The 27,161-nt window shown below is 37.4% G+C and overlaps 1 protein-coding gene across 4 annotated transcripts in view; it reads right to left on the minus strand.

The window, feature by feature from the left end:
- Ttc17 (tetratricopeptide repeat domain 17) overlaps nt 1–27,161 on the minus strand; it is a 108,073-nt gene that overhangs the window by 21,913 nt on the left and 58,999 nt on the right. Inside the window, exons 17-22 of one of the 4 annotated variants that reach the window (XM_005330042.5) lie at nt 24,031–24,201; nt 13,427–13,686; nt 12,387–12,540; nt 7,618–7,738; nt 5,244–5,403; nt 4,282–4,365 (exon numbers count right to left, since the gene is read on the minus strand). In XM_005330042.5, coding sequence (XP_005330099.2) covers nt 4,282–4,365; nt 5,244–5,403; nt 7,618–7,738; nt 12,387–12,540; nt 13,427–13,686; nt 24,031–24,201 — 950 coding nt within the window. Of the gene's footprint in view, nt 1–4,281; nt 4,366–5,243; nt 5,404–7,617; nt 7,739–9,167; nt 9,859–12,386; nt 12,541–13,426; nt 13,687–24,030; nt 24,202–27,161 lie in introns of those variants that run through there. The other 3 variants (XM_078046204.1, XM_078046205.1, XM_078046206.1) reach the window with 3 other exon arrangements.

Here is a 27,161-nt window from a genome sequence, read left to right on the forward strand (position 1 = left end):
ATGATTGATGTGTATGTGTGTGTATTTTTAATATGCTGCTGGATTCTGTTTGTTAATATTTTGTTTAATACATTTGAATTGAGGTTCACAGTTTTTGATATATTTTTTTTTTCAGATTTGGGTATCAATGATGTTATGGTTTAGATGTGGTATCCCCCACATCTAGCTCACGTGTGAGATAATACAAGAAGGTTTGGAGGAGAACTGATTGGGTTGTAGCCTTAAAACCTAATCAGAGAATTAATCCGTGATGGGATTAATTGAGTGGTGTCTGGAGGCAGGTGGGGTGTGGCTGCAGAATATGGTTCATTAACAGTGTGGCTATGGGGTATATATTTTGTATCTGGAGAGTGGGGTCTCTCTCTCTGCTTCCTGATCATCATGTGAGCTGTTTCCCTTTGCCATGCTCTTCGGCCATAATGTCCTGCCTCACCGTGAGCCCTGAGGAATGAAGCTGGCCACTTACGGACCTCTGAAACCGTAAGCCCCTAAATAACCTTTCCTCTTCTGCAGTTGTTCTAGTCGGGTCTTTCAGTCACAGCAGCAAAAAAGCTGACTTAAACAAATGATACATTTGCTTCATAAATAAGTTTTCTTTCAATTCTCTGAAATATAGCAGCACTGGCATTTTTTGGTCTTTAAAGATTCGTTAGAAATGTCCCATGAAGTCATCTGGGCCTAGTGAATTTATGGCTGGAGTTAACTCTTTTCTCCATTTTTTTCCTATACCAATTTTTCTGAATTTGACTCTGTCTCTACTAAGGTCAACTGTTGTAAATTGTTCTTTTTATACAAATTTCATCTAAGTTTTAAAATTTATTTGAATAAATTATATAGTTTCTTGTTTTTTTCAAAGTAGTCTTATTTTTTAATATTCTATTTTGATGGTTAGTTCTTATTTTTGTTTATTCAGGCAATCTCCTTTTCATGTACTAGCTAGTGATTTGTCTATTTTATTAATATATGTAAGAAATCAACTTTTAGATTATTTCTATCAATTTTCTGCATAATCCATTCTTTTCTCTGTGTTAATTCTTTTCTTTTGCGTTGTTTTGTTTTGGTTTGTATTCCTCTCTTTGGGTGTTTATGTTTTCTTCTTTTTTGCACTTTTACTCATATGGGTATAATGTTATGAAAATTCCTCTGATATCTGTTCAAGATCCATTCTGATATTTTGTTTTCATGATTACTTTCAAGGAATCACAACTTATATTTTATACTTCCTCCTTGACTCAGGATCTGCTTACATAATGTTTAGAATTTCTAGGCGGAAGAACATTTTTGTCATTGAGATTAAACACAGGGGTGCTTAATCACCGAGCCATATTCCCAGCCCTTTTTATTTTTTGAGACAGGGGCTTGCTGAGTTGATGAGGCTAGCTTTAAACTTGCTATCCTCCTGCCCCAGCCCCCTGAGCTACTAAGATTACAGGCATGAGCCACCTTGCCTGGCTTTTCTTGGCATTAATTCTTATTTTATTTTTTGAATTCTGATTAAAGAATATTTTCTTCTTTGTAATTTATGTTTAGGTGCCTTTGTCTAGTATGAGATAACTGTATTTAGGTAGATTTGTCTCTGTGTTTTCTATTTTGTACCATTGGTCTACCTGCTTTGGTGTAATACCATGCTGTTTTTGTTATTATACTTCTGTAGTATAGTTTAAGGCCTGGTATTTGTGATGCTTCCTGCTTTGTTTTTCTTGCTAAGCATTGCTTTGGCTATTCTGGGTCTCTTATTTTTCCAGATGAATTTTATGGTTGCTTTTTCTATTTCTATGAAGAATGTCACTGGGATTTTAATAGAAATTGCATTAAATCTTTTGGTAGCATGGCCATATTGACAATATTAATTCTGCCTATCCAAGAGCCTGGGAGATCTTTCCATCTTCTAAGGTCTTCTTCAATTTCTTCCTTTAGTGCTCTGTAGTTCTCATTGTAGAGGTCTTTCATCTCTTTTGTTATATTGATTCTCAAGTATTTATTTTTTTTTGAGACTATTGCGAATGGGGCAGTTTTCCTAATTTCTCTGGCAGTGGATTCATCACTGATGCATAGGAACACATTTGATTTATGGGGTTGATTTAATATCATATTACTTTGCTCAATTCATTTACTGGTTCTAGAAGTTTTCTGATGGAATTGTTTTTTATCTTCTAAATATAGAATCATGTCACCAGCAAACAGGGATAGTTTGAATTCCTATTTTCCTATGCATATTCCTTTGGGTTTGGCATAGATAGCTTTTACAATGTTGAGGTATATTGCCTAGCAAGCACAAGGCCCTGGGTTCCATCACCAGCACTGCAGAAAGAAAAAAAATCAAAAAAACAAAAACCAAACCAATCAGTTCCTCATTTATGTCTTCTGTTTTCCTTAGGCATTATCCATCATGTTTATTTGCTCTTGTATTCCTTTTTGTTTTGTCTTCATTTGGAAATTATTTATTTATATTTCTAATATTCTGTTGACTCTTTTCAAATCTTCCTTTAGCCAATTACCTCATGGTTTGGTTTTCCTAATTCTAAGTTGTTCTTTCACAAGTTATATCAGTTCAGTGAGGGTATCTAAGGAGGCCCAGCTCCACCAGGCATTGGCTCAAGGCTCTGTACTCAGCTTATTAATATCTCTCCTCAAGGTGGAGTAGAGCCCCCTCACCCCAAGCTCTAGCCCCAGCTTTTTGGCTAGTTCCCACTTCATGTTTCTGCCTTTTTTTTGTTTTGTTTTGTTTTAAATGAAGAGAAAGGTTTTTATAGACATACTTTTTATAAGACCAACAATAACTTTAAAAGAAAAGTGCCGAAGTGAAAGAATCTCTCTTGGAGACTAATCTGCTATGTTAGAGGTCAGGTGTCAAGGACTTTTTCTTTCTTTTGAAAGTCAAATAATTTGTTTGAATAAGCACTGTTGCTGCTTTGGATTAGTTTTCCCTAACATTTAGTATGTGCTTGTAAATATATTTCATAGAAATAAAATAAGACTGGCTATGTTGTATTATTTAACTCTTTCCTATCATACTCTCTTCAATTCTTTTTAACTCTTTGATTTTGGTCTTCTCACTTCTGTCCTATATGTCCCTTTTTGTGTTTGTGTTATAGTCTTTTGTTGCTTCTTCTAGTGTTGTCACTTTCTGGGGTTGTTTTCTATTTTCTTCTGTTTTCACAGTCTTTGCTAATCTCTTCCTACGTTTTTATGTTTTTGCTATGATTCATGAATAAATTTATGAAATTTGTGAAAATAAACTTATGAATAAATTTTAAAGTTCACAGCCCAATAAACTTATTTGTAATCTATCCCACAATCCTATTGTTTTTTCACTGAGTGTTCTCTGGTTAATTTACTGCTCTTTCCTCTCTGGCTTTCTTATATGTTTGTATCAATGCTGTGGCTGCTCTGTTTAATTACCAGGGATTTTCTTGGTTGGGCTACATAAAGTTTCTTTAGGTAGTGGATTTCTGACATATTCTGAAATTGCTAGCCTAGCCCAGATTATGCTACAATTTGTCCTGTTTGGCTTCTGTGTTGATCTTAACTGCTTTGGAAACCTTTATGTTTTTTTTTAATCTGGGGAGCACATCTGTGCTTTACTTCATTATAAATGGACTATGCTAACGGATTTTTCCATGTGTGATACTGAGGAAGGAGGTGGTTCTCCTGCACTGTCATGCTCATACTGGAGCTTGAGCTGCTTTTCCTAATCACTATTATACAACCTCTTGAGTATGATACAGTAATAAAATGGAGAGGTTCTTAGCCATAAAGTAACAAAATTAAAAACCTCTCTTTACAAAAATACCACACAGAAGTAGAAGAGTAGTCTGAGATTTTCAATTATGTTTTCTGTAGGCTGTTTGAAAATGCAGTTTTGTAAATACTTTGCTTGAAGATTTCAAGAGAAAAGCTATTTCAAGGTATAATGCCCATCTGCCATCCGAAAGCCAAACTTCCTTCACCAAAGGAACATCTGCCTTATTTCATATACCTAGATTCCATGGTTGCCAATACCAGCACCTCTATAAACCTAAGCTGGAGTGAGATGAGAAATCAACTTGGTTCAGTCTCCCATAGGAGGTAAAATAAGAGGAAGAAAAAAATGTAACCAAGTAAAGGAAAAACGAATGGAAAAGTCATTAAAGTCATTAAAATGTCCTGACATGTCATACTACCCCTTTGGTCACTGAATGTTAGTTAATAGAAGAGGTGAGAACCATTTAGGGACAAATAATCTGGAAAAGAAGTCAGAAGGTAGACAATTATTTCTAGAGCTTCTGCAGGGTGCCTTACCTTTTCCAAAACTTTGGCAATTCGGGTGCCAATTTGTTCAAGTGACTGTTGTGGATATTGGTCTTTACCAAGATTTTGCAATACCTAGAAGAGAAGGAGATGGCAGATTAGAGGAGTGAAGGCAAAGCAGATTCCATGTGACAGTGCTGAGGCTGAACTGGGCACAGGAGCATGAGGGCACGTGGCTTCTGTAGTTCTGCTGATGAGGTAGTCTGGGAAAGACACATTTAAGGACATCTGCCATCCTCTCAGCACTCTCCCACTTAGTAAAAATACAAACATGTAAAACATATTCACTCTAACAACATTAGAAAATAAGGGAATTGAAAACTATTTGTAATCTTGTCACCCAGACACAGCTACTCTATGTATGTATATGTTTATATGTGAGTATGTTTTAGATACTTTTCTATGTATACTTACATTATTTTTCTCATGAAATATGGGATTATACCACATACTGTAACCTATGTTTTCACATAATATATTCTGAAAATTTCTTCATGCCGATAAATCTATTTCTATCCAATCTTCCTACTGGTATCATTGCATAGTATGTCTGTACCAAAATTTATTTAGCCCATCTTCTGGTGTAGGTATCTATGGTATGTTTTCCGATCATCTTTGAGGTCTATTCTTTGCTAGGTATAAGCTGGATCTGTCCTCTCCCTCTTCTTTAGAATGCCATCAGGAGAATTAACTGCTTCACATACTTCTCTCATGAGCCTCTATCTGATAGCAAGGCAGAATACTACCCTCCTAGAGGGATAAGTCAAATTTAAAATTTTGTAGTAATAAAGAAAGCACTGGCTCAGTCCCAGGGCCTGAAAGACATTACACTAGATCTCAAGCCACCTAGATAACAGCTAACTGAAAAATAGCAAAAAATGAGTCCTGGCCATTTGTACTTTCACAACAGTGAGGCTAAAAATGCAACAGGCTGAACAAAGCTGAGCACTCACCTCTGTCAGCTGACTCTCACCAGTGTAGTGCAGACTGGCTCGGTTGGACACCCCATGCAAGTGGTCCAGGGTATGCATGCTCGTGGGGAGATTGCCATTGCACAGGGGCTCTGTCGCTGGCTGCTGTATGGGGGTGGCAAAATCTATGTGTTCTGTGATGCTGGAAAATGAAGAATACCACATGAGCCAAATCCAAGTGGGTAGAGTGACGAGCACTAACAATCTGCTGCCCATGACTTCCACCTCCTCACTTTCACAAACTCCTCACCGGGGAGGTTTCCAAATGGGTGGGTTTTCTCGTAGGACTTCTTCCAGGGTGCAGATGGTGATAACACATATGCCTGGTTCCTATCTTTTCCTTTATGCACAAAAGCACACTTGTCCCCATAGAAGAAGTCCCCAAAAGGCTTGATAGTAAATTCTCTACAGACATGGCTGTGCATTATGCTATGTGTAAGAAATATTTTCCTTTATGACTCCAAGTGAATTTTATAGATACAACTGTGCCCTACACTGTGTATAAGATGTTACATACTTTCCTTTATGACCCCAAGAGGGGATTTTCCCACTACACAGGGGTTACATGTTATAGACTGTCATATGCGCTGATAATGGCAAGTTGGCACTGCAGAATTTTACTTCAAAAATTAAGTTCAAACAAGCCATTTAAAAATTTTAACATATCAGGTAGCCATTCATTCATTCATTCATTATTTATACAGAACTTATTACATGTCAGACCTCAGGGCTACAATAATTATATTTAAAAGTAATACAGAAAACATGGTTCCTTCTGTGTGCTCATCATCTTGTGTAGGGCTCACTTATTACAGATGTGGTAAGTTAGAAAAGATCAAACGATGGCATAATGAATGGTATATATTTCCTCTGCACCATGAGGAGGGGGCTGTTTCATGAAGGCTTCCCAGAAGAAGTAAGATTTACGTAGAAAATCTTAAGTATGAATGAACCAGGTGAGAAAAGTAGTGAGAACAACACTGCAGGTAAAGGCCACAGCACATGGAGGGAGGGCAAAGCTGAAGGTGGAGGTGGCAAGACAGGGCGCAGAGCAATAAGAAGTTACCAGAGAGTTTTAAATATGATTTGACTTCCCAGGTGCGGTAGCACACGCCTGTAATCCCAGTGGCTCCAAAAGCTGAGGCAGGAGGATCGTAACTTCAAAGCCAGCCTCAGCAATTCAGCGAGGCACTAAGCAACTTAGCAAGAAAGACCCTGTCTCTAAATTAAAAATAAAAAGGGCTGGGGATGTGGCTCAGTGGTTAAGCAACCTGAGTTCAATTCCCAGTACCAAAAAAAAAAAAAATTTTTTTTTGACTTGTATTCAGATAATTCTGAGCACTGAGGAGTGAATGGATCAAGTAGGGCAAGAGTGCAAGAGTGCACAGAGCAAGAGGGCAACAGGAGGAAGCTGAGTGGAGATGATAGTGCTGTTTCAGAAGGAAGCAGTGGTAATGGAGTAAATGATTTGGAAAAAGTACTCAGTGAGTAAAAGTGGCAAGAATTGGCACAGACTGGGTTTAACGGAGAAGGGAGAAGGGTTATTAAGGATGATGCCTTGGATTCCTGGCCTAAGGTTAAGTTTGATGCCTTGGATTCCTAAGGATGTTTATTAAAATATGAAATGAAACAACAACAAAAAAGAATCAGTGATTTTTTTTTAAAATGGATTGTGGGCAAGAAGTTCATGGGTTTTGTTTTCTTGAGCTTGGGGTGCCTAAGAGAGATGTAGACAGAGGGTTCAGTAGATGAGTCCATAAATGAGTTGAGGGCTTTGAAGAATGATCTGGGCTGGAGATCTAAATTTGGGAGTTATCAATTTATCAGTGGTGAATGCAGTTTGAGAGTAGGTGAGTCTGAGAGTGATTGTAAAATCAGAAGGCTTAGTGGTAAACGCTGGGGAGTTCCAACACAGACAGAAAAAGCCCGTAATACATTGTCCAATTAAAAAAAGCAGTTACCAGAGAGGCAACTGTGTTTGGCCCGAATCTGGCACTTTTGGTAAGTCTGGACTTGCTTTGGCTGCCCTACAAGTGTACAGTGTTCACAAGAGACCATGGGTTTGTTTCTACAAGGGATCTAACCTTCAACTCAACAAAGTTACACATGATTTCTGATGGCTTCTCCAAAATGTAGGTGAGTGCACTGAGAGCAAGGGCACGTTCACTGCTTCCCTGTCATGACATGAGTCCATTCTGTGGCTGTGGTCAGCAATGGTCATCCTTGGCTGACCACAGCTCCAGGAGGGCTACTCTTCTGAGAGCTGTTGACAAAGAGGACATCCCTAAAGTCAGCTATAGCCCAGTGGGCCTGCTGTTGCAATGTCATGAAGAAAGGATAGGTTGAAGATACTCACTCAATGTTTTTTGAAGAAACTGCAAGCCAGGTACTCACGATGGCAGTCAGCTCTACCCAGCGGAGCTTGAGGCACTCATCTGGGCTGGGCCACCCCAGACTCTGGTAGTCTCGTTTTTTTCCTGGAAGGAAAGTATGTCATGAATGGACATAACTATAAAGGTGATTATTTCATCCAGATGAGCGCATTTGGTGATGCCAGTCATTCTCTAGGGTTTAATCATTTCCATAGTCAACAAACAGATCTAATTAAAATCTTGTCATTCATGGCAACAGGAGTAAAAGTCATATTTGAATAAAGCCTTATTCTTGAAATTAGTTGAAGTAAAAATAGAATGCTTTGTTGGATTTAAGGTTGATCAACATAAACAAGGATTAAGGTATTCTTTTTAAAAAATATTTATTTTTTAGCTTTAGGTGGACACAATATCTTTATTTTATTTTTATGTGGTGCTGAGGATCGAACCCAGTGCCTCACTCATGCCAGGTGAGTACTCTACTACTTGAGCCATATCCCCAGACCCCAGAATTAAGATATTCTTAAGTGTTAGCATTCTTACTTAATTTTACCCTCCTATATTTTGATTAGGACAAATTTAGAAGAAACTTATATCTCAAATGTAAGGTTTCTCAAACTGACACTGTTGACATGTTGAGCTAGTTAATTTGGTTGTAAGACCTGTCCTGTTCATTGGGGAACGTTTTATCAGCATCTCTGCTCTCTACCTACTAAAGGAAAGTTACACCAGCCCCAGTTACACCCACCCCAAATGTCTCCAGATGCTGCCAAATATCCCTGGGGGACAAAATCACCCTTTGGTGGAGAACCACTGCTGTAAAGAAAAGCATCAGGGTGGGAAATGATGATGAGGAAAGGCTGCCATTTGTTGCAAGGGCACTTACTGTGTATTGGGGTCCTGGGCTAGGTGCTGTACATTTACAACCTCAGGAGGCAGGCTTTAATCCTCCCATCTCAGGTGAGATAATAGGGACTCAGAGAGAGTAAGTGACCTGCCCAACATGTGGTAGAGCAGGTAGCAGGGCTGGAATACAGCCCAGGTCATTTGACTCTCACACGAATGGTTCCAATCAGCACACTATTCAACGCTATTAAAGCTGTTTGTTTTATTATGTATTTATTTATTTTTTGGTATCAGGAATTGAACCCAGTGACATTTCACCACTGAGCTATATCCCTAGTTTTTGGAGACAGGGTCTTGCTAAGTTGCTGAGGATATCACTAAGTTGCTCAGATTGGCCTCAAATTTGGGAATTTCCTGCTTCATTCTCCCCTGTCGCTGGGATTACAAGTGTTGACAGCATGACAGATAAAGCTCTGTTTGTTGATATCCTACACAGGTACTACCTTTTGGGGTTTAGGCCCTTTTTCTAGATCAAGTCCTCAAGAAAAGAGTGGAACCAAGTCTCATCTGGGTAGGGGACTTATGAAGGAATTACAAGGGAATGGATGACAGAAGAACTTGAGTTCTGCCTAGCACCTTTATCCTATAAGAATTTACCAATAACAGAAAACCATTTGAGGAACAGGCAGGGGTTTAAATTTAGATTTTAATAAAAAAGAAAAGAATGGTTTAGAAAAACTTCAAATTAACTCTGTTAAAATGAATCACTTTAGACATATCATAGGTTTTACAATAAAGCTTATTTTCCTTTTATATTTAAGAAATTCACTTGAAAAATATTTATTGAGCACCTATTATAAGGGGCTGAGAACTGTGTAAAACACTAGCAATACACACAGGAACAATAAGACAGCCTGCTCTTGAGCTCACAGTCTAGTGAGAAAGGCAAACAGACATCATTATACTATAATGGTAAGTGCTGGGGTGAAGGAAGAGAACACTTGCACAGAGAACAACTAATTCTGCTTGCAGGCACCAAGGAAGAGGTGGCACTTGAGTTTGAAGTTTAAGGATGAGTGGTATTTTAGCACCGCAGAGGTGGCATAAGGGCATTCCAGGCAGAGGGAACGGCATGTGCAAAGGCACAGATGTAAAATAAGAACATGGCTGGTTCAGAGAATGGTGCTGGAGGGCAGAGAGAGGCCAGGCTGTAAAGGGTCTTGTAGCCACACTAGGAAGTCTGCACTTTATCCTGCAGGCAATGGGAACACATCTCTCCATCTTGTTCACAAGGTATCATAAGAGGCTCGTTAAATGCCTTGCTGAGATCCAGTTACATTATGTCTATGGCACTTCCCTGGTCTTCCAGTCTAGTAGCCCTAACCAAAAAAGGAAATGAAATTAGTTGAGTGTTATGATTAGTTCTTAGAAAATCTATAATGGCTCTTAATGATCTCAACTTTTTCCCTACAGCTCACAAACTATCTGTTTCATACTTTGCTTTAGAACATTGTCAGGATTTCCCAGGAAGATTATGAGCTGACAGTAGATGGAATCTGTATTTATTTAAAAATTGGGATATTGAGCCTGTATTTCCACATGTCTTCCATGCTCAGAACTTCTCATTTTAATGGGAATAAGTGGTTCCATGATCTAACTTGCAAGCATGTTCAATGCCCCACCCCAAATTGAGTCCACTTAACACTGCTTTAGTGCTCTCATACTGTTTCAATCATATGTGGCTGTAATTTCCACTTTTGTAAGAAACTTTTAGATTTTTGTTTAAAAAGCAACACAGGTTTATTATGTAATATTTAGAACATGGAAAGGCTACAGAAGAAAATTTTTAAAAAATTACCTAAGGCACTGCATTACCCAGAGAGGACCACTTACAACATTTTTTGTAACTCCTTTCTACACTTATGTCTATGCACTTGTTTATTATACCATATTTCACCAAATCAAAGATGTCATCAGTTATAAGGTGCATATTGTTTTAAGCAATTTAACAAAGGAAAATAACTACAACTATTGTAAGATATAACCAATGGGTAAGATGTATCTGAATTTCAGAGATACTGAAATGTAAAAAAATATATAGTTGATAAAAAGAGCATATTTACTATTTCACAAGAATTGAAGTATTTCTATGCTATTTTACACACTGCATTTGTTCATCTGCTAGATTACAAACTATCCTGGTTGCATTGTACACAGCACAGACATGTTGTAATTTACTTATGCAGCTATAACATTCAGGTTGCTTTCAAATTTTTACTATATTAAGCAACCTCACAATCAACTGCCATCTTTTGCACTATCTATTAGATGATTTATTTAGGGTAAATTACTGGAAGTAGAATTATTGGTATATTTTGAAATTTTTTTGTCTCTTGTAAAACTATACCCAAATTCATTTTATTAGCTTTTGCTGTTTATTACACATTTAAAAATAACTTGATAAGTGAAAGTAGTGACTGACTTTTTATGTTTGCCCTCCTTTGATTGCTAGTAAGCTGAATTTCTCACATGTTTAGTAATGCCTAAGTGTGTGTGTATGTATGTATATTTGGTGAAAAATCTGCTCATACTTTATTGAAATACCATACTATATTTTTGATGTTGAGTTGTGCATCTGTTATTTAAATGATAGTGATATCCTTCATTATATATTCTATAAATACATAGAAATATTCGGAAAACCTTTTATTTCAGCCCTTTGTCTTTTTATTCTGTAGTGCTTTCTAGTGCCACATTATTATTTTTCTCTCTTCCTTAGGAAAGTTCTTCACCTTAAGAACAAGTAAGTATTCATCTAAATTTTCTTCCTTCATAATTCTATGACATTTAATAACAACATTTAATGAAAATTCATTGGACTCTTCATTTCCATCTTTTATGTATGGACATCATTTTCACTGATACTGAGACAGACCCAACAGAGGCAAGTGTTGTCTTCCTCCTGTAACTTGTTAACAAATGTCAGCTTCCTTTAATAATAGAAGTAACTCAAGCTTTTAACTCTAGTCATAAACAAATATCCTCTTGGTGTCCTCAGAATTTATTACAGGTTTGTTCTTGGATTCAACTAAGCTGACCCCATTATTTATATTTTTTTATGGGCTTTTGCTTTCAGTTTTGGTAAGTACTTAAACCCAATCAAATAAGACACATTTTAATGAGATAAATTTTCAGTCTAAGATAGAAAAATACCCTTATAAAAAAGAATATAACATGTTTAAAAAGGAATTCTATCATTGTTATTTAATTGCTGAAAAAGAAAGTCAACTGGGTGCATGGCAGTGGCCCTTAACATGGAGCTCATAGATGGGCTTCAGGACAAATATGAATCCCTGAAAGTACATGCCAAACCGTGACATATATGTGTCGTTTCTCTTAGAGTAGTTCTAAAACATTTATCCAATACTTAAAGAGATTTCTGACTCACAAACACATACTACTACTGATTGGGCCCTATGTGCCAGTGCATTTTAAGTACTATTCACATATAAGGTCATATAATCCTTACTACCACCATGTTCAGTAATGCTATTATCATCCCATTTTATAGATAAGAAACATGAGGAACAGGGAAGTAAATGGCAGAACTAGTGTTTGAACCCTAGATGTCTGGTGAAAACTCCTACTTTTCTATATTATACTAGACTATCACATTAAAAATCAGATATTTAAGCTTAAGGTGATAAAAATATAAGCCAAATAGTTGATAGTTTAAAAAAAAAACAAGTAAATATAATATAATCAAAATAAACTTTTTGTACCAATAACTGAATTTGTTCTTTTATTTTCTCACCTAAACTATTCTAAGTCACAAACACATCCTTTGTGAGAAATGAGACAGTGAAATCTAAAAGAAGAAACTGGCATCTGAAACATTCAAGTTTACCTTGTGGCCCAGGAGATGCCACCTTGGGACCAGTGATCTCCAGGTTTGCTTGGTAACGATGCCCATTTTCTGCTTGGTTTGATTCAACCTTTTTCCCAGGAGTTTTCTTATGATCTCCTTTGGGTTTCTTTACACGTTTGACCTGGAATGTGATCTGAAAGACAGAAGTATGTGAGGGACAAATTAGGCCAATTATGAAATCTGTGCATTCCTGTGGATTCAATGGCTTTAAGAATAACCCAGATGGATATACTAATTACACCATCTGATCATTGGACATTGTACAGGTATGTTGGAGTATCCACTGTATCCCATTAATATGTACAATTATTTATGCTATGCAGCAACGAAAAAATATTTTTTAAAATATAAAGTTTCAAAAGAAAAACAAACAATCCACAAAACCCCGCAAATCCAGTCCTGTCTTAGGGTTAAATTCTCTTTTCTAAGTTAAGTTAACTTAACCTAACTTAACTTAACCTAAGTTAATCTTTTGAAACTTTATATACTCTTGGAAATAAGGTCTTGTTATGTTGAACTACAGGGCTCAAGTGATCCTTCTGCCTCAGTCTCATGTTTGCTGGGAAGAAGGCATGCACCATCATATCCAGCTAAGTAATGAAAAATGGGCGCTGGGAGTGTAGCTGTACTTGCCTAGCACGCACGAAGCCCTGGGTTCGGTTTCGGGTATTGGGGGGGAAAAAAAAAGACAAACAAAAATGGTTAATGAAATGAAAATCACAGTCTTGAAGACTGTCTAGAGAACACTGAAAGAAAGATCTGATCTGGGCAATTCCAAGTCTGCAGGAAGTTTGAGTGTGGTTTCATACCCATTTCATTTCCTCCCATCTCCTAGAAGAGTAATAATGAATAAGTAACATAAAATGCTTCCTGTGGTACATTTCCAATGTGAAGGCTAACCATGAGTGTGGAGTAAAATAGTGCTCCCACACTCAACAAAAACTTCACACTTTGCACACCAGGAACTCCCAGCCCAGGACCAGGGCACAATTCCATGAGGACTGAGTTGGTAAACTTACCCATTCTGTTGCTTCATCATCTTCACTTCTGCAGTCTCCATAACAAGAGCTTTTGGCCACTCCATCCTGGGGACCTTTCTTCAGCACACGTATCCCCTGCAAGTCTAGACGTCGCCCCTTCATCTCAAGTGCTCCCCCAAAGCCTTCCAGCGGCCAGGCCTGTTGAAATTCATCCACCAAAGCCAGTATCTCTTCTGACATCTTTGTTTCATCTGAATTCTCCATCTCATCAGAACCATTGCTTTCCTCAACCACTGTACCTGGAATTAAGTTACACAGTTCTCATTCAAGTACTCAGTGACTACAACCCTACTTATATAGACGTGTTGGCTTTGCTTAGAGGCACTTCTAATGTCCACTTTGATGAAAATACCATTTGCATCTTGAAAATTCATAGCAGAATATCATCTCTGCCACTGAGCTGTTGTCAAAAGCCTGGCTGAGAATAATGTAGCAGCTAGATAGCAGGTAGTCAAAGATACACCACTAGTGTGGCCACGAGGACAGCTATGCTATGTTATTTTCTGAAAAACATCCACTTGCTCTCTATATAAGACTTTAACACATCTTTCTTACCACTAGATAGATCATCCAGACATAAACTAACATTCTACAGAACTAAAAAATACAATTAATAATATGGACCCAAGAGACATCTATAGTTATTTCATCCATCAACAATGGAATTCACTTTCTTCTCAGCAGCATATGGAACATTTTCTAAAACAGACATATTATAGGTCACAAAGGAAAATTTAGCAAATATAAAAAAAACAATACTTTGCATTCTATCAGAACATAATGAAATTAAATTAGAAATCAACAATAAGATATGAAAAAAAAAACCACTCTCATACCTGGAGCTTAATAATACACTTTTAAATAATGAATGGATAACAGAAGAAATCAGGGGAGAAATAAAAAAAAAATCTTAGAAGTAAATGAGAATAGTGATACAACATATCAAAATCTCTGGGTCAGTATGAAGGCAGTTCTAAGAAGAAAGTTTACAGTGTTGAGTTCATGCATCAAAAGAACAGAAAGATACCAAATAAATAATCTAATATTACACCTCAAAGCCCCAGAAAAAGAAGAACAAATTCATACCAAAATCAGTAGAAGACAGGAAACAATTAAAATCAGAGCTAAAATGAAACTGGGAATTAAAAAAAAAATACAAAAGATCAATAAAACAAAAGAGCTGTTTTTTTGAAAAAGCAAACAAGATTGATGAACCCTTAGCCAAACTAACAAAAAGAAAGAGAGAAAACAAATTAACAAAATTCAAGATGAAATAGGAAATATCAGCACAGACACTACTGAAATACAGAGAATCATTAGAAATTATTTTGAAAATTTATAGTCCAATAAGCTAGAAAATTTTGAAGACTTTGACAAACTCCCAGAGACATATGACCTACCCAAACTGAACCATGAAGATATAGAAAACTCAAACAGATCAATATCAAGAAATGAAATTGAAGCAGCTATCAAAACCTTCCAGCAAAGAAAAGTCTAGGACTGGACAGATTTTCAGCCAAGTTCTAGCAGAACTTTAAAGGAGAACTAATACCAATCCTCTATAAAATGGAGGATTTTTATTCTATAAAATAGAAAAGGAGAACACTGCTAAACTCATTCTACAAAGTTGGTATCACCTTGATACCAAAACCAGACAAAGCCATATCAAGGAAAGAAAACTTCAGGGAAATATCCTTGATGAACATAGATGCAAAAATTCTTAATAAAATAGGTGGCAAACTGCATACAAAACCACATTAAAAAATAGTGCATCACGATCAAGTTGGTTTTATCCCAGGGATGTATTTTTTGGTTCAACATACAGAAGTCAATACATGGAATTCACTACATAAATAGTTAAGGTCAAGAATTTATGAAGTACAGTACCAATTCATGTTTAAAACACTAGAAAAAGTAGGGATAAAAGGAACTTACCTCAACATTGTTGAGATGATATATCACAAACTCAAGGCCAATATTATACCAAATAGAGAAAAACTAAAAGCATTTTCTATAAAAACACAACAAAACGAGGATCTCACTTTCACCACTCCTATTCAACATAGTCTTTGAAACTACAGCCAGAGCAATCAGGCAAAAGAAGGAAATTAGAGGGATATAAACAGGAAAAAAAGAGCTCAAATTATCTGTTTGCTGATGACATGATCCTTATATTTAGAAGACCCCCCCAAAAAAATCCACCAAAAGACTTCTAGAGCTCATAAGTGAATTCAGCAAAGCAGCAGATACAAGACCACTCATAATCAATGTGTTCCTATATTCCAATGATGTATCTGCTGAAAAAGAAATCAGGAAAACTATCCCATTCACAATAAGCTAAATAAAACAAAACAAACAAAAAACAAAAAAATACTTGGGAATCAGTCTAACAAAAGAAATGCAGTGAAAACTACAGAACACTACAGAAAGAAACTGAAGAAGACCTTAGAAGATGGAAAGACCTCCTATGTTCTTGGATAGACAGAATTAACATTGTTAAAATGGCTATTCTCCCCAAAATGCTATACAGAATCAATACAATCCTCATCAAAATTTCAATGACATTCTTCACAGAACTAGAAAAGGCAGTCATGAAATTCAATTGGAAAATTAAAAGGCCCAGAATAGCCAAAAGTGATAAGAGCAAAACAGGAGATCTTACAACATCAGACCTCAAATTATACTACAGAGCTACAGTAACAAAACAGCATGGTACTGGCACAAAAACATACGTGAAGGCAGTGGTATAGAATACAAGATGCAGAGACAAACCTACAAAAATACAGTTATCTGGTATTAGATAGAGGTGCCAAAAACACACATTGAGAGAAAGGATTGCTTTTTAACAAATGGTGCTCGTAAAACTGGAAATCCATACTTGGAACAATGAAATCAAACCCCTATCTCTCACCCTGCACAAAATTCAACCCAAAGTGGATCAAAGACCTTGGTGTTAGACCAGAAACTCTGCACCTGCTAGAAGGAAATATAGGCCCAACACTCCAACATGTGGCCATAGGAACCAAATTAACAAGACTCCTAAAATGCAAGAAATAAAATAAGAAAATCAATAAGTGGGATGGCATCATATTAAAAAAGCTTCACAGCAAAGGAAACAAAAATTTATATGACGATAGAGCCTACAGAATGAAAATGATCTTTACCACCAGCTCCTCAAATAGGGCTTACCATCCAGAATATAAAAAGAACTAAAAAAACTTAACACCAAAAAACAAACAACAACAAAACCAATCAAAATCAAATAGGCAAAAGAACTAAATAGACACTTCTCAAAAGAAGAAATACAAATGTTCAAGAAATATATGAAAAAATGTTCAACATCTCTAGCAATTAGGGACATGCAAATAAAAACTACATTGAGATTTCATTTCACTCCAGTCAAAATGGCAATTATCCAGTATACAAATAGTAATAAATGTTGGTGAGGATGTGGGGAAAAAGATACACTCATGTTTTATTGGTGGACTACAGATTAATGCAACTACTCTGAAAAGTAGTATGGAGATTCTTCAAAAAACTAGGAATGGACCCACTATATGACCCAGCTATTCCACTTCTTGGTATATATCCAAAAGATTTTAAATCAGAATATTACACTAATGTAGCCACATTGACGTTAATTAACAGCAGCACAATTCAAAATAGCCTAGCTATGGAAACTAGCTAGGTGCTCTTCCAACAGAGGAATGGATAAAGAAAATGTGGTTATACATGCATTGGAGTATTAGCCATAAAGAAGAATGAAATTATAGCATTTGATTTGTATAAATCATAGCATTTGTAAATGGATGGAACTGGAGACCATTACACTAAGTGAAATAAGCCAGTTCCAAAAAGTCAAAGGTCAAATTTGAATTTGAATTAGTGGGAGCTAATTCAAAATAAGGGTAAGGAAATTAAAAAAAAAAAAAGAAAGAAAGAAAAAAAAAGGAGAGGGAATTTCATCAAAATAGAGGAAAGATCTGTGGGGGGTGGGTGAGGAGGAAGAAGAGAAAGGAAAAGGGAAGAATAGTGAAATGAATCTGATTGAACTTTCTCTATGTGCATGCACACATGTGGCATGGTAGGCCCTGCCATTATGTGTGTCTACAGGACACTAATAAAAGAAACAAACAAAGTAAACTGTAAATAGATTGAAGGCAGCTGGGTAGAATGGGGGGGGGGCGGAGGGGTACGTGATGGGAACTGAACCGGAGTGGGTTGTGTTCCATGCTTTTGTGATAATGTCAGGTTATATCCTGGTGTTGTATATAAAAAGAATTAAAAAAGAAAGAAAAAGACAGATGGCAAAGATGAAGCTTATTATGGTGTGTTATAGTGTACTTTCTTCCTAAAATGGTTACCAAATTATTATTTATGTTGTTCAAGTACATAAAGCCTCCCATGGATGCTTTTTGGTACAATGAGTAAGCAAAAACTCTCTCCTCCAAGAACCTGACATTTCCTCAATGTTCATAACCCTGCAACTTCCCCTCTGTGCTTAGATAACAAGGAGGCTTGGTGCATATTATCCCGAGTTTCCTAAATTCTTTACTGTTTAACTTTGGTTGTTCATTTTGAATTAATGGCTGGCTCTTATGCTGTGTGTTCTGTGAAAGTTCTCTCTCATCTTTTTTTGGAAGTAGATGGGTCACAAAAGCAAACTGCTTATTCTTCCTTTTGTAACAAGTACTGATATTGATTAATCAGAGAGCTCTGGTTGACGGTTCAGACAATGCCAGTCTGTTGTTCCAGTGCAAGAACCTTCAGTTGGCAACTCCGCTTGTTTAGGGATTTAGAACATCATATTAATCAGGCAACGTCAGGATGCTCATACTCAAACCGACCAGATCTATAGCTGCAGTGAGCAACGCATCTTAGAAATGCTGGGGGTTGGGGGTGAGAAACATGGATGACTACCGCAGTTGCAAATGACTTAAAGCTTTGAGCCATATTCACAGGTCAACAATGTCACCCATAGCTCTGGTGGCATCTCCGCCTCTCATCCCATTTTCTACTGCAGAAAAGTGGGAAGGTCTGATATCAAATTGGGGGCACTGTTAGAAATCTCTACAACTCTTCCTTGAAAAAGCCATAGTGTTCTTCTCTTTACTCATACAAGTGACTACAAAATGTACTGCTGTCTTTTCAAGTAAGTTCCTTTTAGGCTTTCTGAACCAATCTGTTGCTTTCTACTGCTTTTTATCATTTATTTTTATTTTTATTTTTTTTAGTTATAGTTGGACACAATACCTTTATTTATTTATTTTAATGTGGTGCTGAGGATCGAACCCAGTGACTTGTGTGTGCTGGGCAAAAGCTCTACTGCTGAGCAACAACTCCAGCCCCTAATTATTATTTTTAATTGTGTTCTGAAACAAGCATATAGGTTTGTCAAACCTTTTTCTTTAGGATATTCAGACAAAAGTAGTCAGTTACTTGCCTAAATTAAGTAGCTGGTAGTATGATATATGCAGGGCTAAGAGGCCTGATTTTCAGTTTCTCTTTTGTTTGCTCTGATGTCCCTAAAGTCCAACACTGCACCTGGCACACAGCAGACACACAGGTGTGGAAGGCATTAATGAGGACCTGGGAACAACTGGTTTGTGAGGTTCTTGAAGATCTGCTTCTTTTGCCTTTGTCTTGTCCACTGGCATTTCAGGTCTTTTAACTTTAAGGTCTGCCTTGTCAATTGCTAATGCACTGTCAACCCTGCTGATGGGCGTGCAATATGAAGTTGAGCACTGGAACACTAGCATAGTGTCTGGTGCACTGTGTGATTTAAAAGTTCTCTGCAGATCACTCAGGAAGGCAGCTCTACAGGGATGCTACTGGGACCCCAAATAGCAACTTCACTGGAAGAGTCGCTTGGCATCTGACTGTGTTCGCAGAGTTGTTTCTAAGAGTCCCTCATCTTATCTTAGATTCTTTTTCTTCCTTTTCCTATGGCAACTGTAGGATTCTTTGTACCCAGTCTTGAAATAGGAAAAGGCTTTTGATAGGTTTGGCTCCAGCAAAGAATATGGACTTAAAAGAAAACTGGCTTTTGGCCAAGAGGAACTGCAGTAAGTGATACCTGTGTATAGTCACAGTTACACATGGATTCTGTGTTTGGAAACCTTACTTCCTTTCTGTAGGCACTACTATTTGAAAGGCATTCATGTCATTTACCTGCACAAGTTCTGCAAACCCAATTCCCAAAGGTTACTCCTTCCCTGTGCCACTAACACATGGTAATACATATCATTATAATAAAATTCTTAAAAGAGAGAGGCTTTCATTAATGGAAATTGATGTTCTAATGAAAAGACACTTCAGAACTTACTGCATGCTTCTGCTATTGGCAGCCTTTAGGCCTTTCCAAAGTTTGCTGGGTTGGGATCACAGGAATTTCTAAAGAAAAACGCTGAATATATACATCTTCATCTATACCCCAAAGGTGAGCAATCAATAGATCATAAAGTGCTATGAGTTACAAAAAGAACAACCACCACCAAATCTTTATTTATTTAGAGTCTACTATGTGACTATCTCTGTACTTGAAGCTATACAGATGGGAGCAAAAAGAAAATGAAAGTTCCTGACCCCAAAGAATTAAATATAACCAATTTAGAATCAAGTTGGAAACACAAAACTATATACATATATATTAAACAATAATAGGACAAAAAGAACAAAATATTTGAATGCAACCACAAAATATTTCTCAGAGGAAAGAGGTTGAGCATATATTTTATCTATGGGTTTGTGAGGATTTTGGTTCACAAGCAGCCTCTTAAGTCCTGAAGGAGTACAGTCACGTCTATGTTTGTAGAAGTGAATGTTTACTGAATTCCAACTGTGTACCTGGAACTAAAATAAATGCTTTCCAAATTACTCAAAAATCATTGTAAGAAACATTTAAAAAAATAAATAAACAAGAAAAAGAAGGTTGAGGAAGGTCAAATAATGTGCTCAAGATTTAACTAGTAGGTGTAGAGCCAGAGCATGACAACAATATCTCTGACTATAAAACCTATGTTCTTCCTTCCACTGTAAGGGATTCGAGGAAGGAATTCTGAACTACATGATGAGGGGAAGCAGTGATTTTCAAATGTTAATCAGTGACACATTTTCACCAATCCTTAGCAAAATGAGAAATAAAAAAGGGACAATCAAATAAAACTCTCTCACACTGATACACATTTATTGGTGTAAGGTTGTAAACAATAAAGGACAGAAACCGACCTTTACCCTGAAATCACTTTTGTACTTTTCTGACGTTAAACTATTCTGCTTAATGAACTAAAGGTAGTACTAGATTCTAGACTTTTTAAAAATATGACCTTATCAATTAAAAACCTAAAGTTCTTCCAGGTGTAATGTTGCAAAACTGTAATCTCAGAGACTTGGGGGAAGCTGAGGCAGGAGGATCCCAAGTTCAAGGCCAGTCTGGGCAACTCAGTCAGATCCTGTCTGAAAAATATAAAAGGGCTGGGATGTAGCTCATTGATAGAGTGCTCGTCTAGCATGCAAAAGCCCCTGAGTTTAATCTCTAATACCACAATCAAATCATCAATCAATCAATCAAGTTCTAATGCATCAAAACCCTATTTAAGAGAAACAAGGGTCTGAAGGTTTCAGGATGAACTTTAGTTATACCACCTGCTGAAGATCTCAGGCAATTTCTCCGAGTTTCAGTTTCTTACCTATAAGAAGGGCTGAATAATATCTACTTCATAAGGTTAGTACATAATTCATAATACTTTGTAAATTATAAAATGTCACACAAAGTTAGTAATTACCATGATAGTGGCAACTGGAGAGAATTCAACTATTTGTATCTTTAAATTTTCCTCCAAATATAGGTTTTTCAAAAATGTCAAAAGTTTTCTTTAATGTATATGCTTAGTTTTTATTATAACACTATTTGTATTAAAAAGTGGGAGTTTTTCTGACTCTGATAACCATACTATAGGAAGCCTACTGGTGTCAATGTAGTTCTGTGGACTTGCTGTTAGAACCTGGGGAATAAGAAAAGGGTATGACCAGAATTTAGACAGATCATAAAGAAAAGTTAGTACCTGACAGTAAACAGGAAGTGTCACCATCATATTATAGACTGAATTAGAAATGTGAAAAGGAATCCACCCTAAGAGACAGTCTACATGGTGCTGAAAGGGACCTGGAAAAAAACCTAGTCTCAGGGCAACTATATTTATCCCTAGTATGGGAACAGGATGGAACTACATGGGGATCATGGAACTCAAGAAATCACACTGTTATGATCTGTCTCAGCAATGATGTGTCCAAAAAAAGGGAGACAAAGGGCAAGATGCTGCTTGGGTTTTATTCTGAACTGTCCTGGGTGGCGGGGGAAGAACTTCTTTGGTAGTTGTAAATATCCTAGTCACTGTGGAGTTCTATTGTTTTGGAATAAATACTGTTTCTATAAATGACTAAAACATCACTTATTACTCAGTTTAATTTCTGTGGATTCTTAGTTTAGCAAGCAACCTCATGATGCTCATTGAGTTGTACAGGTATCTTAATGCCAAAAAAGAGACATGAAGTGCTAGGTACCAGGGAGGAGTAGTCCCAATTATAAACAAACACACTGGCCATCAGGTTAAGAATAAATACATCTTTTTGAGTTGGTAAATGGGGTTTATTTACTTAAAGTCCAATAGTTCTGGGTAAAATGGCTTAATCTACTTTCCTAAACCTGTGAAGGTCATGACTGGTGGAAAACCACCACTGTTGTGTTTTCATCAGCACCAGTGGTGTTCCTTCCCTTTGAGGTCTTTCTTCTCTGAGACATCACTTTTTATATACAATATTAAAAGAAAAGATTCTGTAGCTGTAAATATATTAATCTAATTTATATAGGAATGCAAATGCATTTCACTAACAAATGCATTCAGTTCACAAGGAATGTCAAGTTGCATAAGACAGGGTATATAAGAAGCTCATTGTCTGATGGGAGACAAGATATGCAAATAATTAATAGTATATGAAAAGTGCTTTGAAAAATAGTAGGAACAAGACCATTGAGGACCACCTAAATGCTTGGAGATCATCATGAATGCTTCATGGAGAAAGTGGCATTTGAGCTGGATCCTGGGGAGCTATCCACTTAAAAAGTGTATGTAGGAGTCACTCCCAGCCTGTGCGAAAAGATAAAGAGGCTCAAGACAGCATGCCATGAGAGGAGAATGGTAAAAACATCTGTACTTCCTGTCATGTAGCACACTAGTAGGTGACACAGCTAGAGAGGGAAGTAGGGGCCAAACTAAGACTTTTGGATTCTTACTTTAGGTAATAGCCACTGAAAACACTTCAATCTATGCAACTTACCTGATCAGAATAACATTTCAGAAACAACTCTTTGGACACACAGAAAGTGGTAATAGTGGTGGCTTCTGTCTTTATGTGGTGCTGAGGATCGAACCTAGGGCTTCTCCTGCACTAGGCAAGCACTCTACCGCTGAGCTATAACCCTAGCCCTACTTCTATTTTTAAAAATAGGTACCAATTATGTATATTCGCTTGCTTTGTCTTTGTCTCTCTCCACATGTAGAGACTACAGTAAAAGGCTACTGCAACAGCAAAGATAAAAACAAAGTTTGAATACAGGCAGTGGTGAGGAAATAGACAAGAAGATGGTGGACTCAACAGGTCTTAGAAACTGATTGGTTATAGTGGTGGCTGAGTCAGTTGTGCTACATTAAAAGGGGATACAGGAATTAGAAGCAGCTCAGAAAATAGGATGAAAATAAAGTCAAGTTCAATAGTGGGATAAAAATAAAGTCAAGTACCTCTGGCATATCAAGATAAGAGCTCACTAAAAATGTAGATATAAAAACTGGAGTTTTTACAGAACTTCTTAGCTGAGCACACAGCTTTGAAGTCACTGGTATATTCAAGGTCTCTGAGTCACCACCAGGTAAGACACAGAGGAATAAGAAGACCAAGTTTAGATACTGGGTAGCTCCACAGAAAGACAGCAGAATAAAGAATAAGTAAAAGAAACTTAAAAAGAGTCGGTCTTAAGGGTAGGCAAGAGCAAGCGATTCCAGAAACCAAGAGGAGAGAAAAGAGTTTCAAGAAGTGAGAGTTAGGTGTAGTTCCAACTTGAGAAAACTGGTCAAGAAGAACGAATACTAAAAAGAAGTCATTCATTTTGGCCATTCTAAATTGACAAACTGTTCAGCATGGCACAGTTCAAAATGTCAGAAAGTGGAATGGTGGCATGTCCATTATTCTACACTTGTAAATTTTATTGAGTTAGTGTATATATAGCTGATTTTTCTATTTTCAGTGACTTAATAAAATAACAACACTGAGAAGAAAGATTGGTATATAATGAATCAAATTTGTTCTAGCAAAAGACAGTGAGTTGGAGGAAAGAGGAAGTGTGGAGACCACTATCACATTAGAGCTTGTTTTCTGCCTTGCGGCTGAGAGTCACCCTCATGATTCTACAACACGAGTGGCTGTTAAATAGGAGGAAGCGAACTCTTGAAATGAGGGAAAAGCCGAAGCTTAAAGATCAAGAGAGTTGATTTTTCCCCAGAAACACAGCCCAGGTCAAATCAACTTACTTTCAAGTCTAAGGGCATCTGAGTCTCTCCCTGAATTCTCAACAGAGAATACAGGGTCCTCCTCTGTTCCTCTCTCAAAGGGCTCTTCTTCAGCAGCATCCAGTGACTGCGAGTTGTCAAAATATTTCTGTTTGTCATGGCTGTTGTCCAGGGTTTTCTCATGACAATGACCTCAATGACAAGAGACACAGATATAACACATTAGAAACATCTCTCTTGTGTTGTCCCACAATGCAAGGTTCCAAAACATCAAAAAGAGCAAAAAGGTGACAAGGCTAGTTTTTCTCCACACACATGAATTGGTGAGCAGAAGCACCAAAAGCAGATCATTATTTTGTCAAGCTTTTCACTGAACTTCAAGTTTCGGTTGCTAGGCTATTCTAAGAACCAAGTATTTTTTGGGAAAAAGTGAAAAAGATCAAGCCCCAAGATTTTGTTCCATTATTAACAACTATGTAACAGCTGTGAAAATACTCCCTTGAAGTTAAAAATATCAAAAAGTTTTCCTTCTGTTTGCTTTTAAAGGTGAAGAATGACAGATTAGTACTTGAATATAATAGATTAATTATAGCAGAGAAATATACTATTCTTGTGTCATAGCTTAAAATGACATACACCAAAAGGTGAAGAATTATTAAAAAAGTGAAAACCAAGGAGGGTAATGATAGAGCTTCCAAATTTAAGACTGCAAAATAACAAAGGTGCCTATTTTTCTTTTAGAAAACAAGTTCTGGAGTTGGGCATGGCGGACACACCTATAATCCCTGCTATTTGAGTTGAGGCTGGAAGACCCCAAAGTTCAAGCCCACCCGGGCAACACAGAAAAGAAAAAAGTTCTGGTCATATAGATAAAGATTCATCTAAGCATAAAATGCCAAATCTTGAATGTAATCCTAGCATTGTTTGATACTTTTGACTTGTACTGTGAGACCGACCTCTACTTAGAATCTTGCCTACGAGTCAAAGGGTTTTGATTCTCCTAGGAATTGTGTGTTCATATGTATTAAAAAAATAATATTTAGCTCCATCTGATGGTCATTTTCTGGGAAAGAGAATACTGGGCTGTTGTGTCTGATGTGGCAATGATGTAGCTATGACATTAGTCACTGGCTTGCTGAACAGGTGTCTTCTTCCTCTCTCTGTCCCATTGTTACCAAAAAATGCATCCTCAGTGGAAGGCCACAGATTTTTCTGTTAGAGAACAATTATTTGGTTAAGTGTGTATAAGTAACTGCTTTCTTTCAAATACGTCAAAAGTCATTTTTTGGAGAATGTTGTCTTATTAAAGAGACATACTCAAACTAGTTCTCTCTGTACCAATGGAAGAACAAGAACCCTTTTTCTGGATTTGATAGCTCCCTTTTAGGGGCCATGACTTAAGAAAATACTCCTCAGGCTATTTCCCTTACTGTACCAAGAAAATGTAGTGGATTCAACACCTTCTTGAGCACAGAGTTTGGAGTAGGGAGACTACATGCCTGGGGAATCACTTTCCATTTTCCAATTCTGCACTCTCACACATCTGAGACTGCAGCACACAACAGAAGTACTGCAGACAAGGAAGACCTAAAGAGAGCTGAAACTCTCAAGAAGCTTGTAGAAAGCTGGGAGTGGTGGCACAGGCCTGTAATCCCATACTCAGGAGGCTGAGGTGGGAGATCCCAAGTTTGAGGCCAACCTCAGTAACTTAGTGAGGCCCTCAGCAACTGAGAATCTATCTCAAAATAAAATATGAAAAAGATTGGGGAGGTAGTTCAGTGATAAAGCACCCCTATACTCAATTTGCCAGTTTAAAAAAAGCTTCTATATAGAACAAACAATACCGAGGTAGTGTGCTGTGCCAAGTGCGTACTTCAGAGAAGCAGCTTTGAGTAAGGGGAACTTGAACTGTGAAGAACAGGCAGGACTAGAAAAGGGGGAAGGACAAGATTGGGAGCCAGTGATTACTGAGTACTTTGGCTTTCTCCTTCTCTTAGCCCTCATATAAACCTTGTAAAGTATCACTGATCCTTATTTTGTACACGAAGAAACTGGTTCTCAGTGAAAGGAAATAACTGCCTAATCTCAAGCAGGAAGTGAGTGGCAGCCTGGGACTGGATCAGGTCTGTCTTACTACATGGCCTTCTGTGGCTTTCCACCAGCCAGTGCCAAGTCTAACAAAAAGGCGGCACTCTAGGACGACTGGACTGCTGGGCAGAGCCCAGGGAAGACAACTGCAGCTGCTCTCTTTCTCTCAGTTCTCCTGTTAGAGGAAAGAGGCTGCTGATTTGCCTCCACTTGTTTTCACCATCTGGCACGTGCAGTAAGCACAGAGGAGCCGGCAGGACAGCATTACCACTGGGCTACAAGTAGCTCCGCACACCCAGCTGACTACGACTTACTAGGAAGAACATCACACTTCTCAGAGAGCTCTTAATCTGGATATAAATAAGCCTGACTATTAAAAGCAGAGAGTAAACAGTGCTGACAATGATGCTGATCAAAGCATTTTCACCTTGACACAGGTTGTGTAAAACTTAACATTACTAAAGCAAAGACAAACCTGTAACCCTCCAACCCAGTGAAGATCTGTGATTTCTGAGGTTATCTCCCTGCCCCCAATGCCACTTTTTGTTTCTCATACACTCTTCTTACTGTAAACACTCAGTTGGTTTCATCTTTTTAAATATATACAATAAAAAAGCCTTATCAACAATTTACAGATATGATGTGCATGAGACCCGAAAGCTAAACTCAGTCCTCCTGCATGACCTCCAACCTGGACACTCTCCTGAAGCCAGCTGTGTGCATTCGAGGAGTGTCTTGACCTCTAACTCAGGAAACTAGAGCAAACACCTTTCAGAGGACAGCAGGAGAGGGAGGAGAGAGGAGAACTGGAGGAATGGAAGAAGAACACGAGGTTTCTGTTAGGGTATTTCTTGGAGATAGCATCAACATCATCAAATAAAAACCAAATGCTTTAAGAGCTGTTAAAATTAACTTTCTTAAGATAACAGTTAAAAACAGACTGGTTTAGAGTTCTGGTATGATCTGCTAAGTAGCTAGACTAATTATAGAAAGTCAAATTGGCTAATTTTAAAATTATTTCTAATTACCTAAGGGGGAAGCGAAGCACTTCAGAAAGAACTAAA

This window comes from Ictidomys tridecemlineatus, chromosome 4 (genome assembly GCF_052094955.1).
Source record: "Ictidomys tridecemlineatus isolate mIctTri1 chromosome 4, mIctTri1.hap1, whole genome shotgun sequence".
In the NCBI taxonomy this organism is placed as follows: domain Eukaryota; kingdom Metazoa; phylum Chordata; class Mammalia; order Rodentia; family Sciuridae; genus Ictidomys; species Ictidomys tridecemlineatus.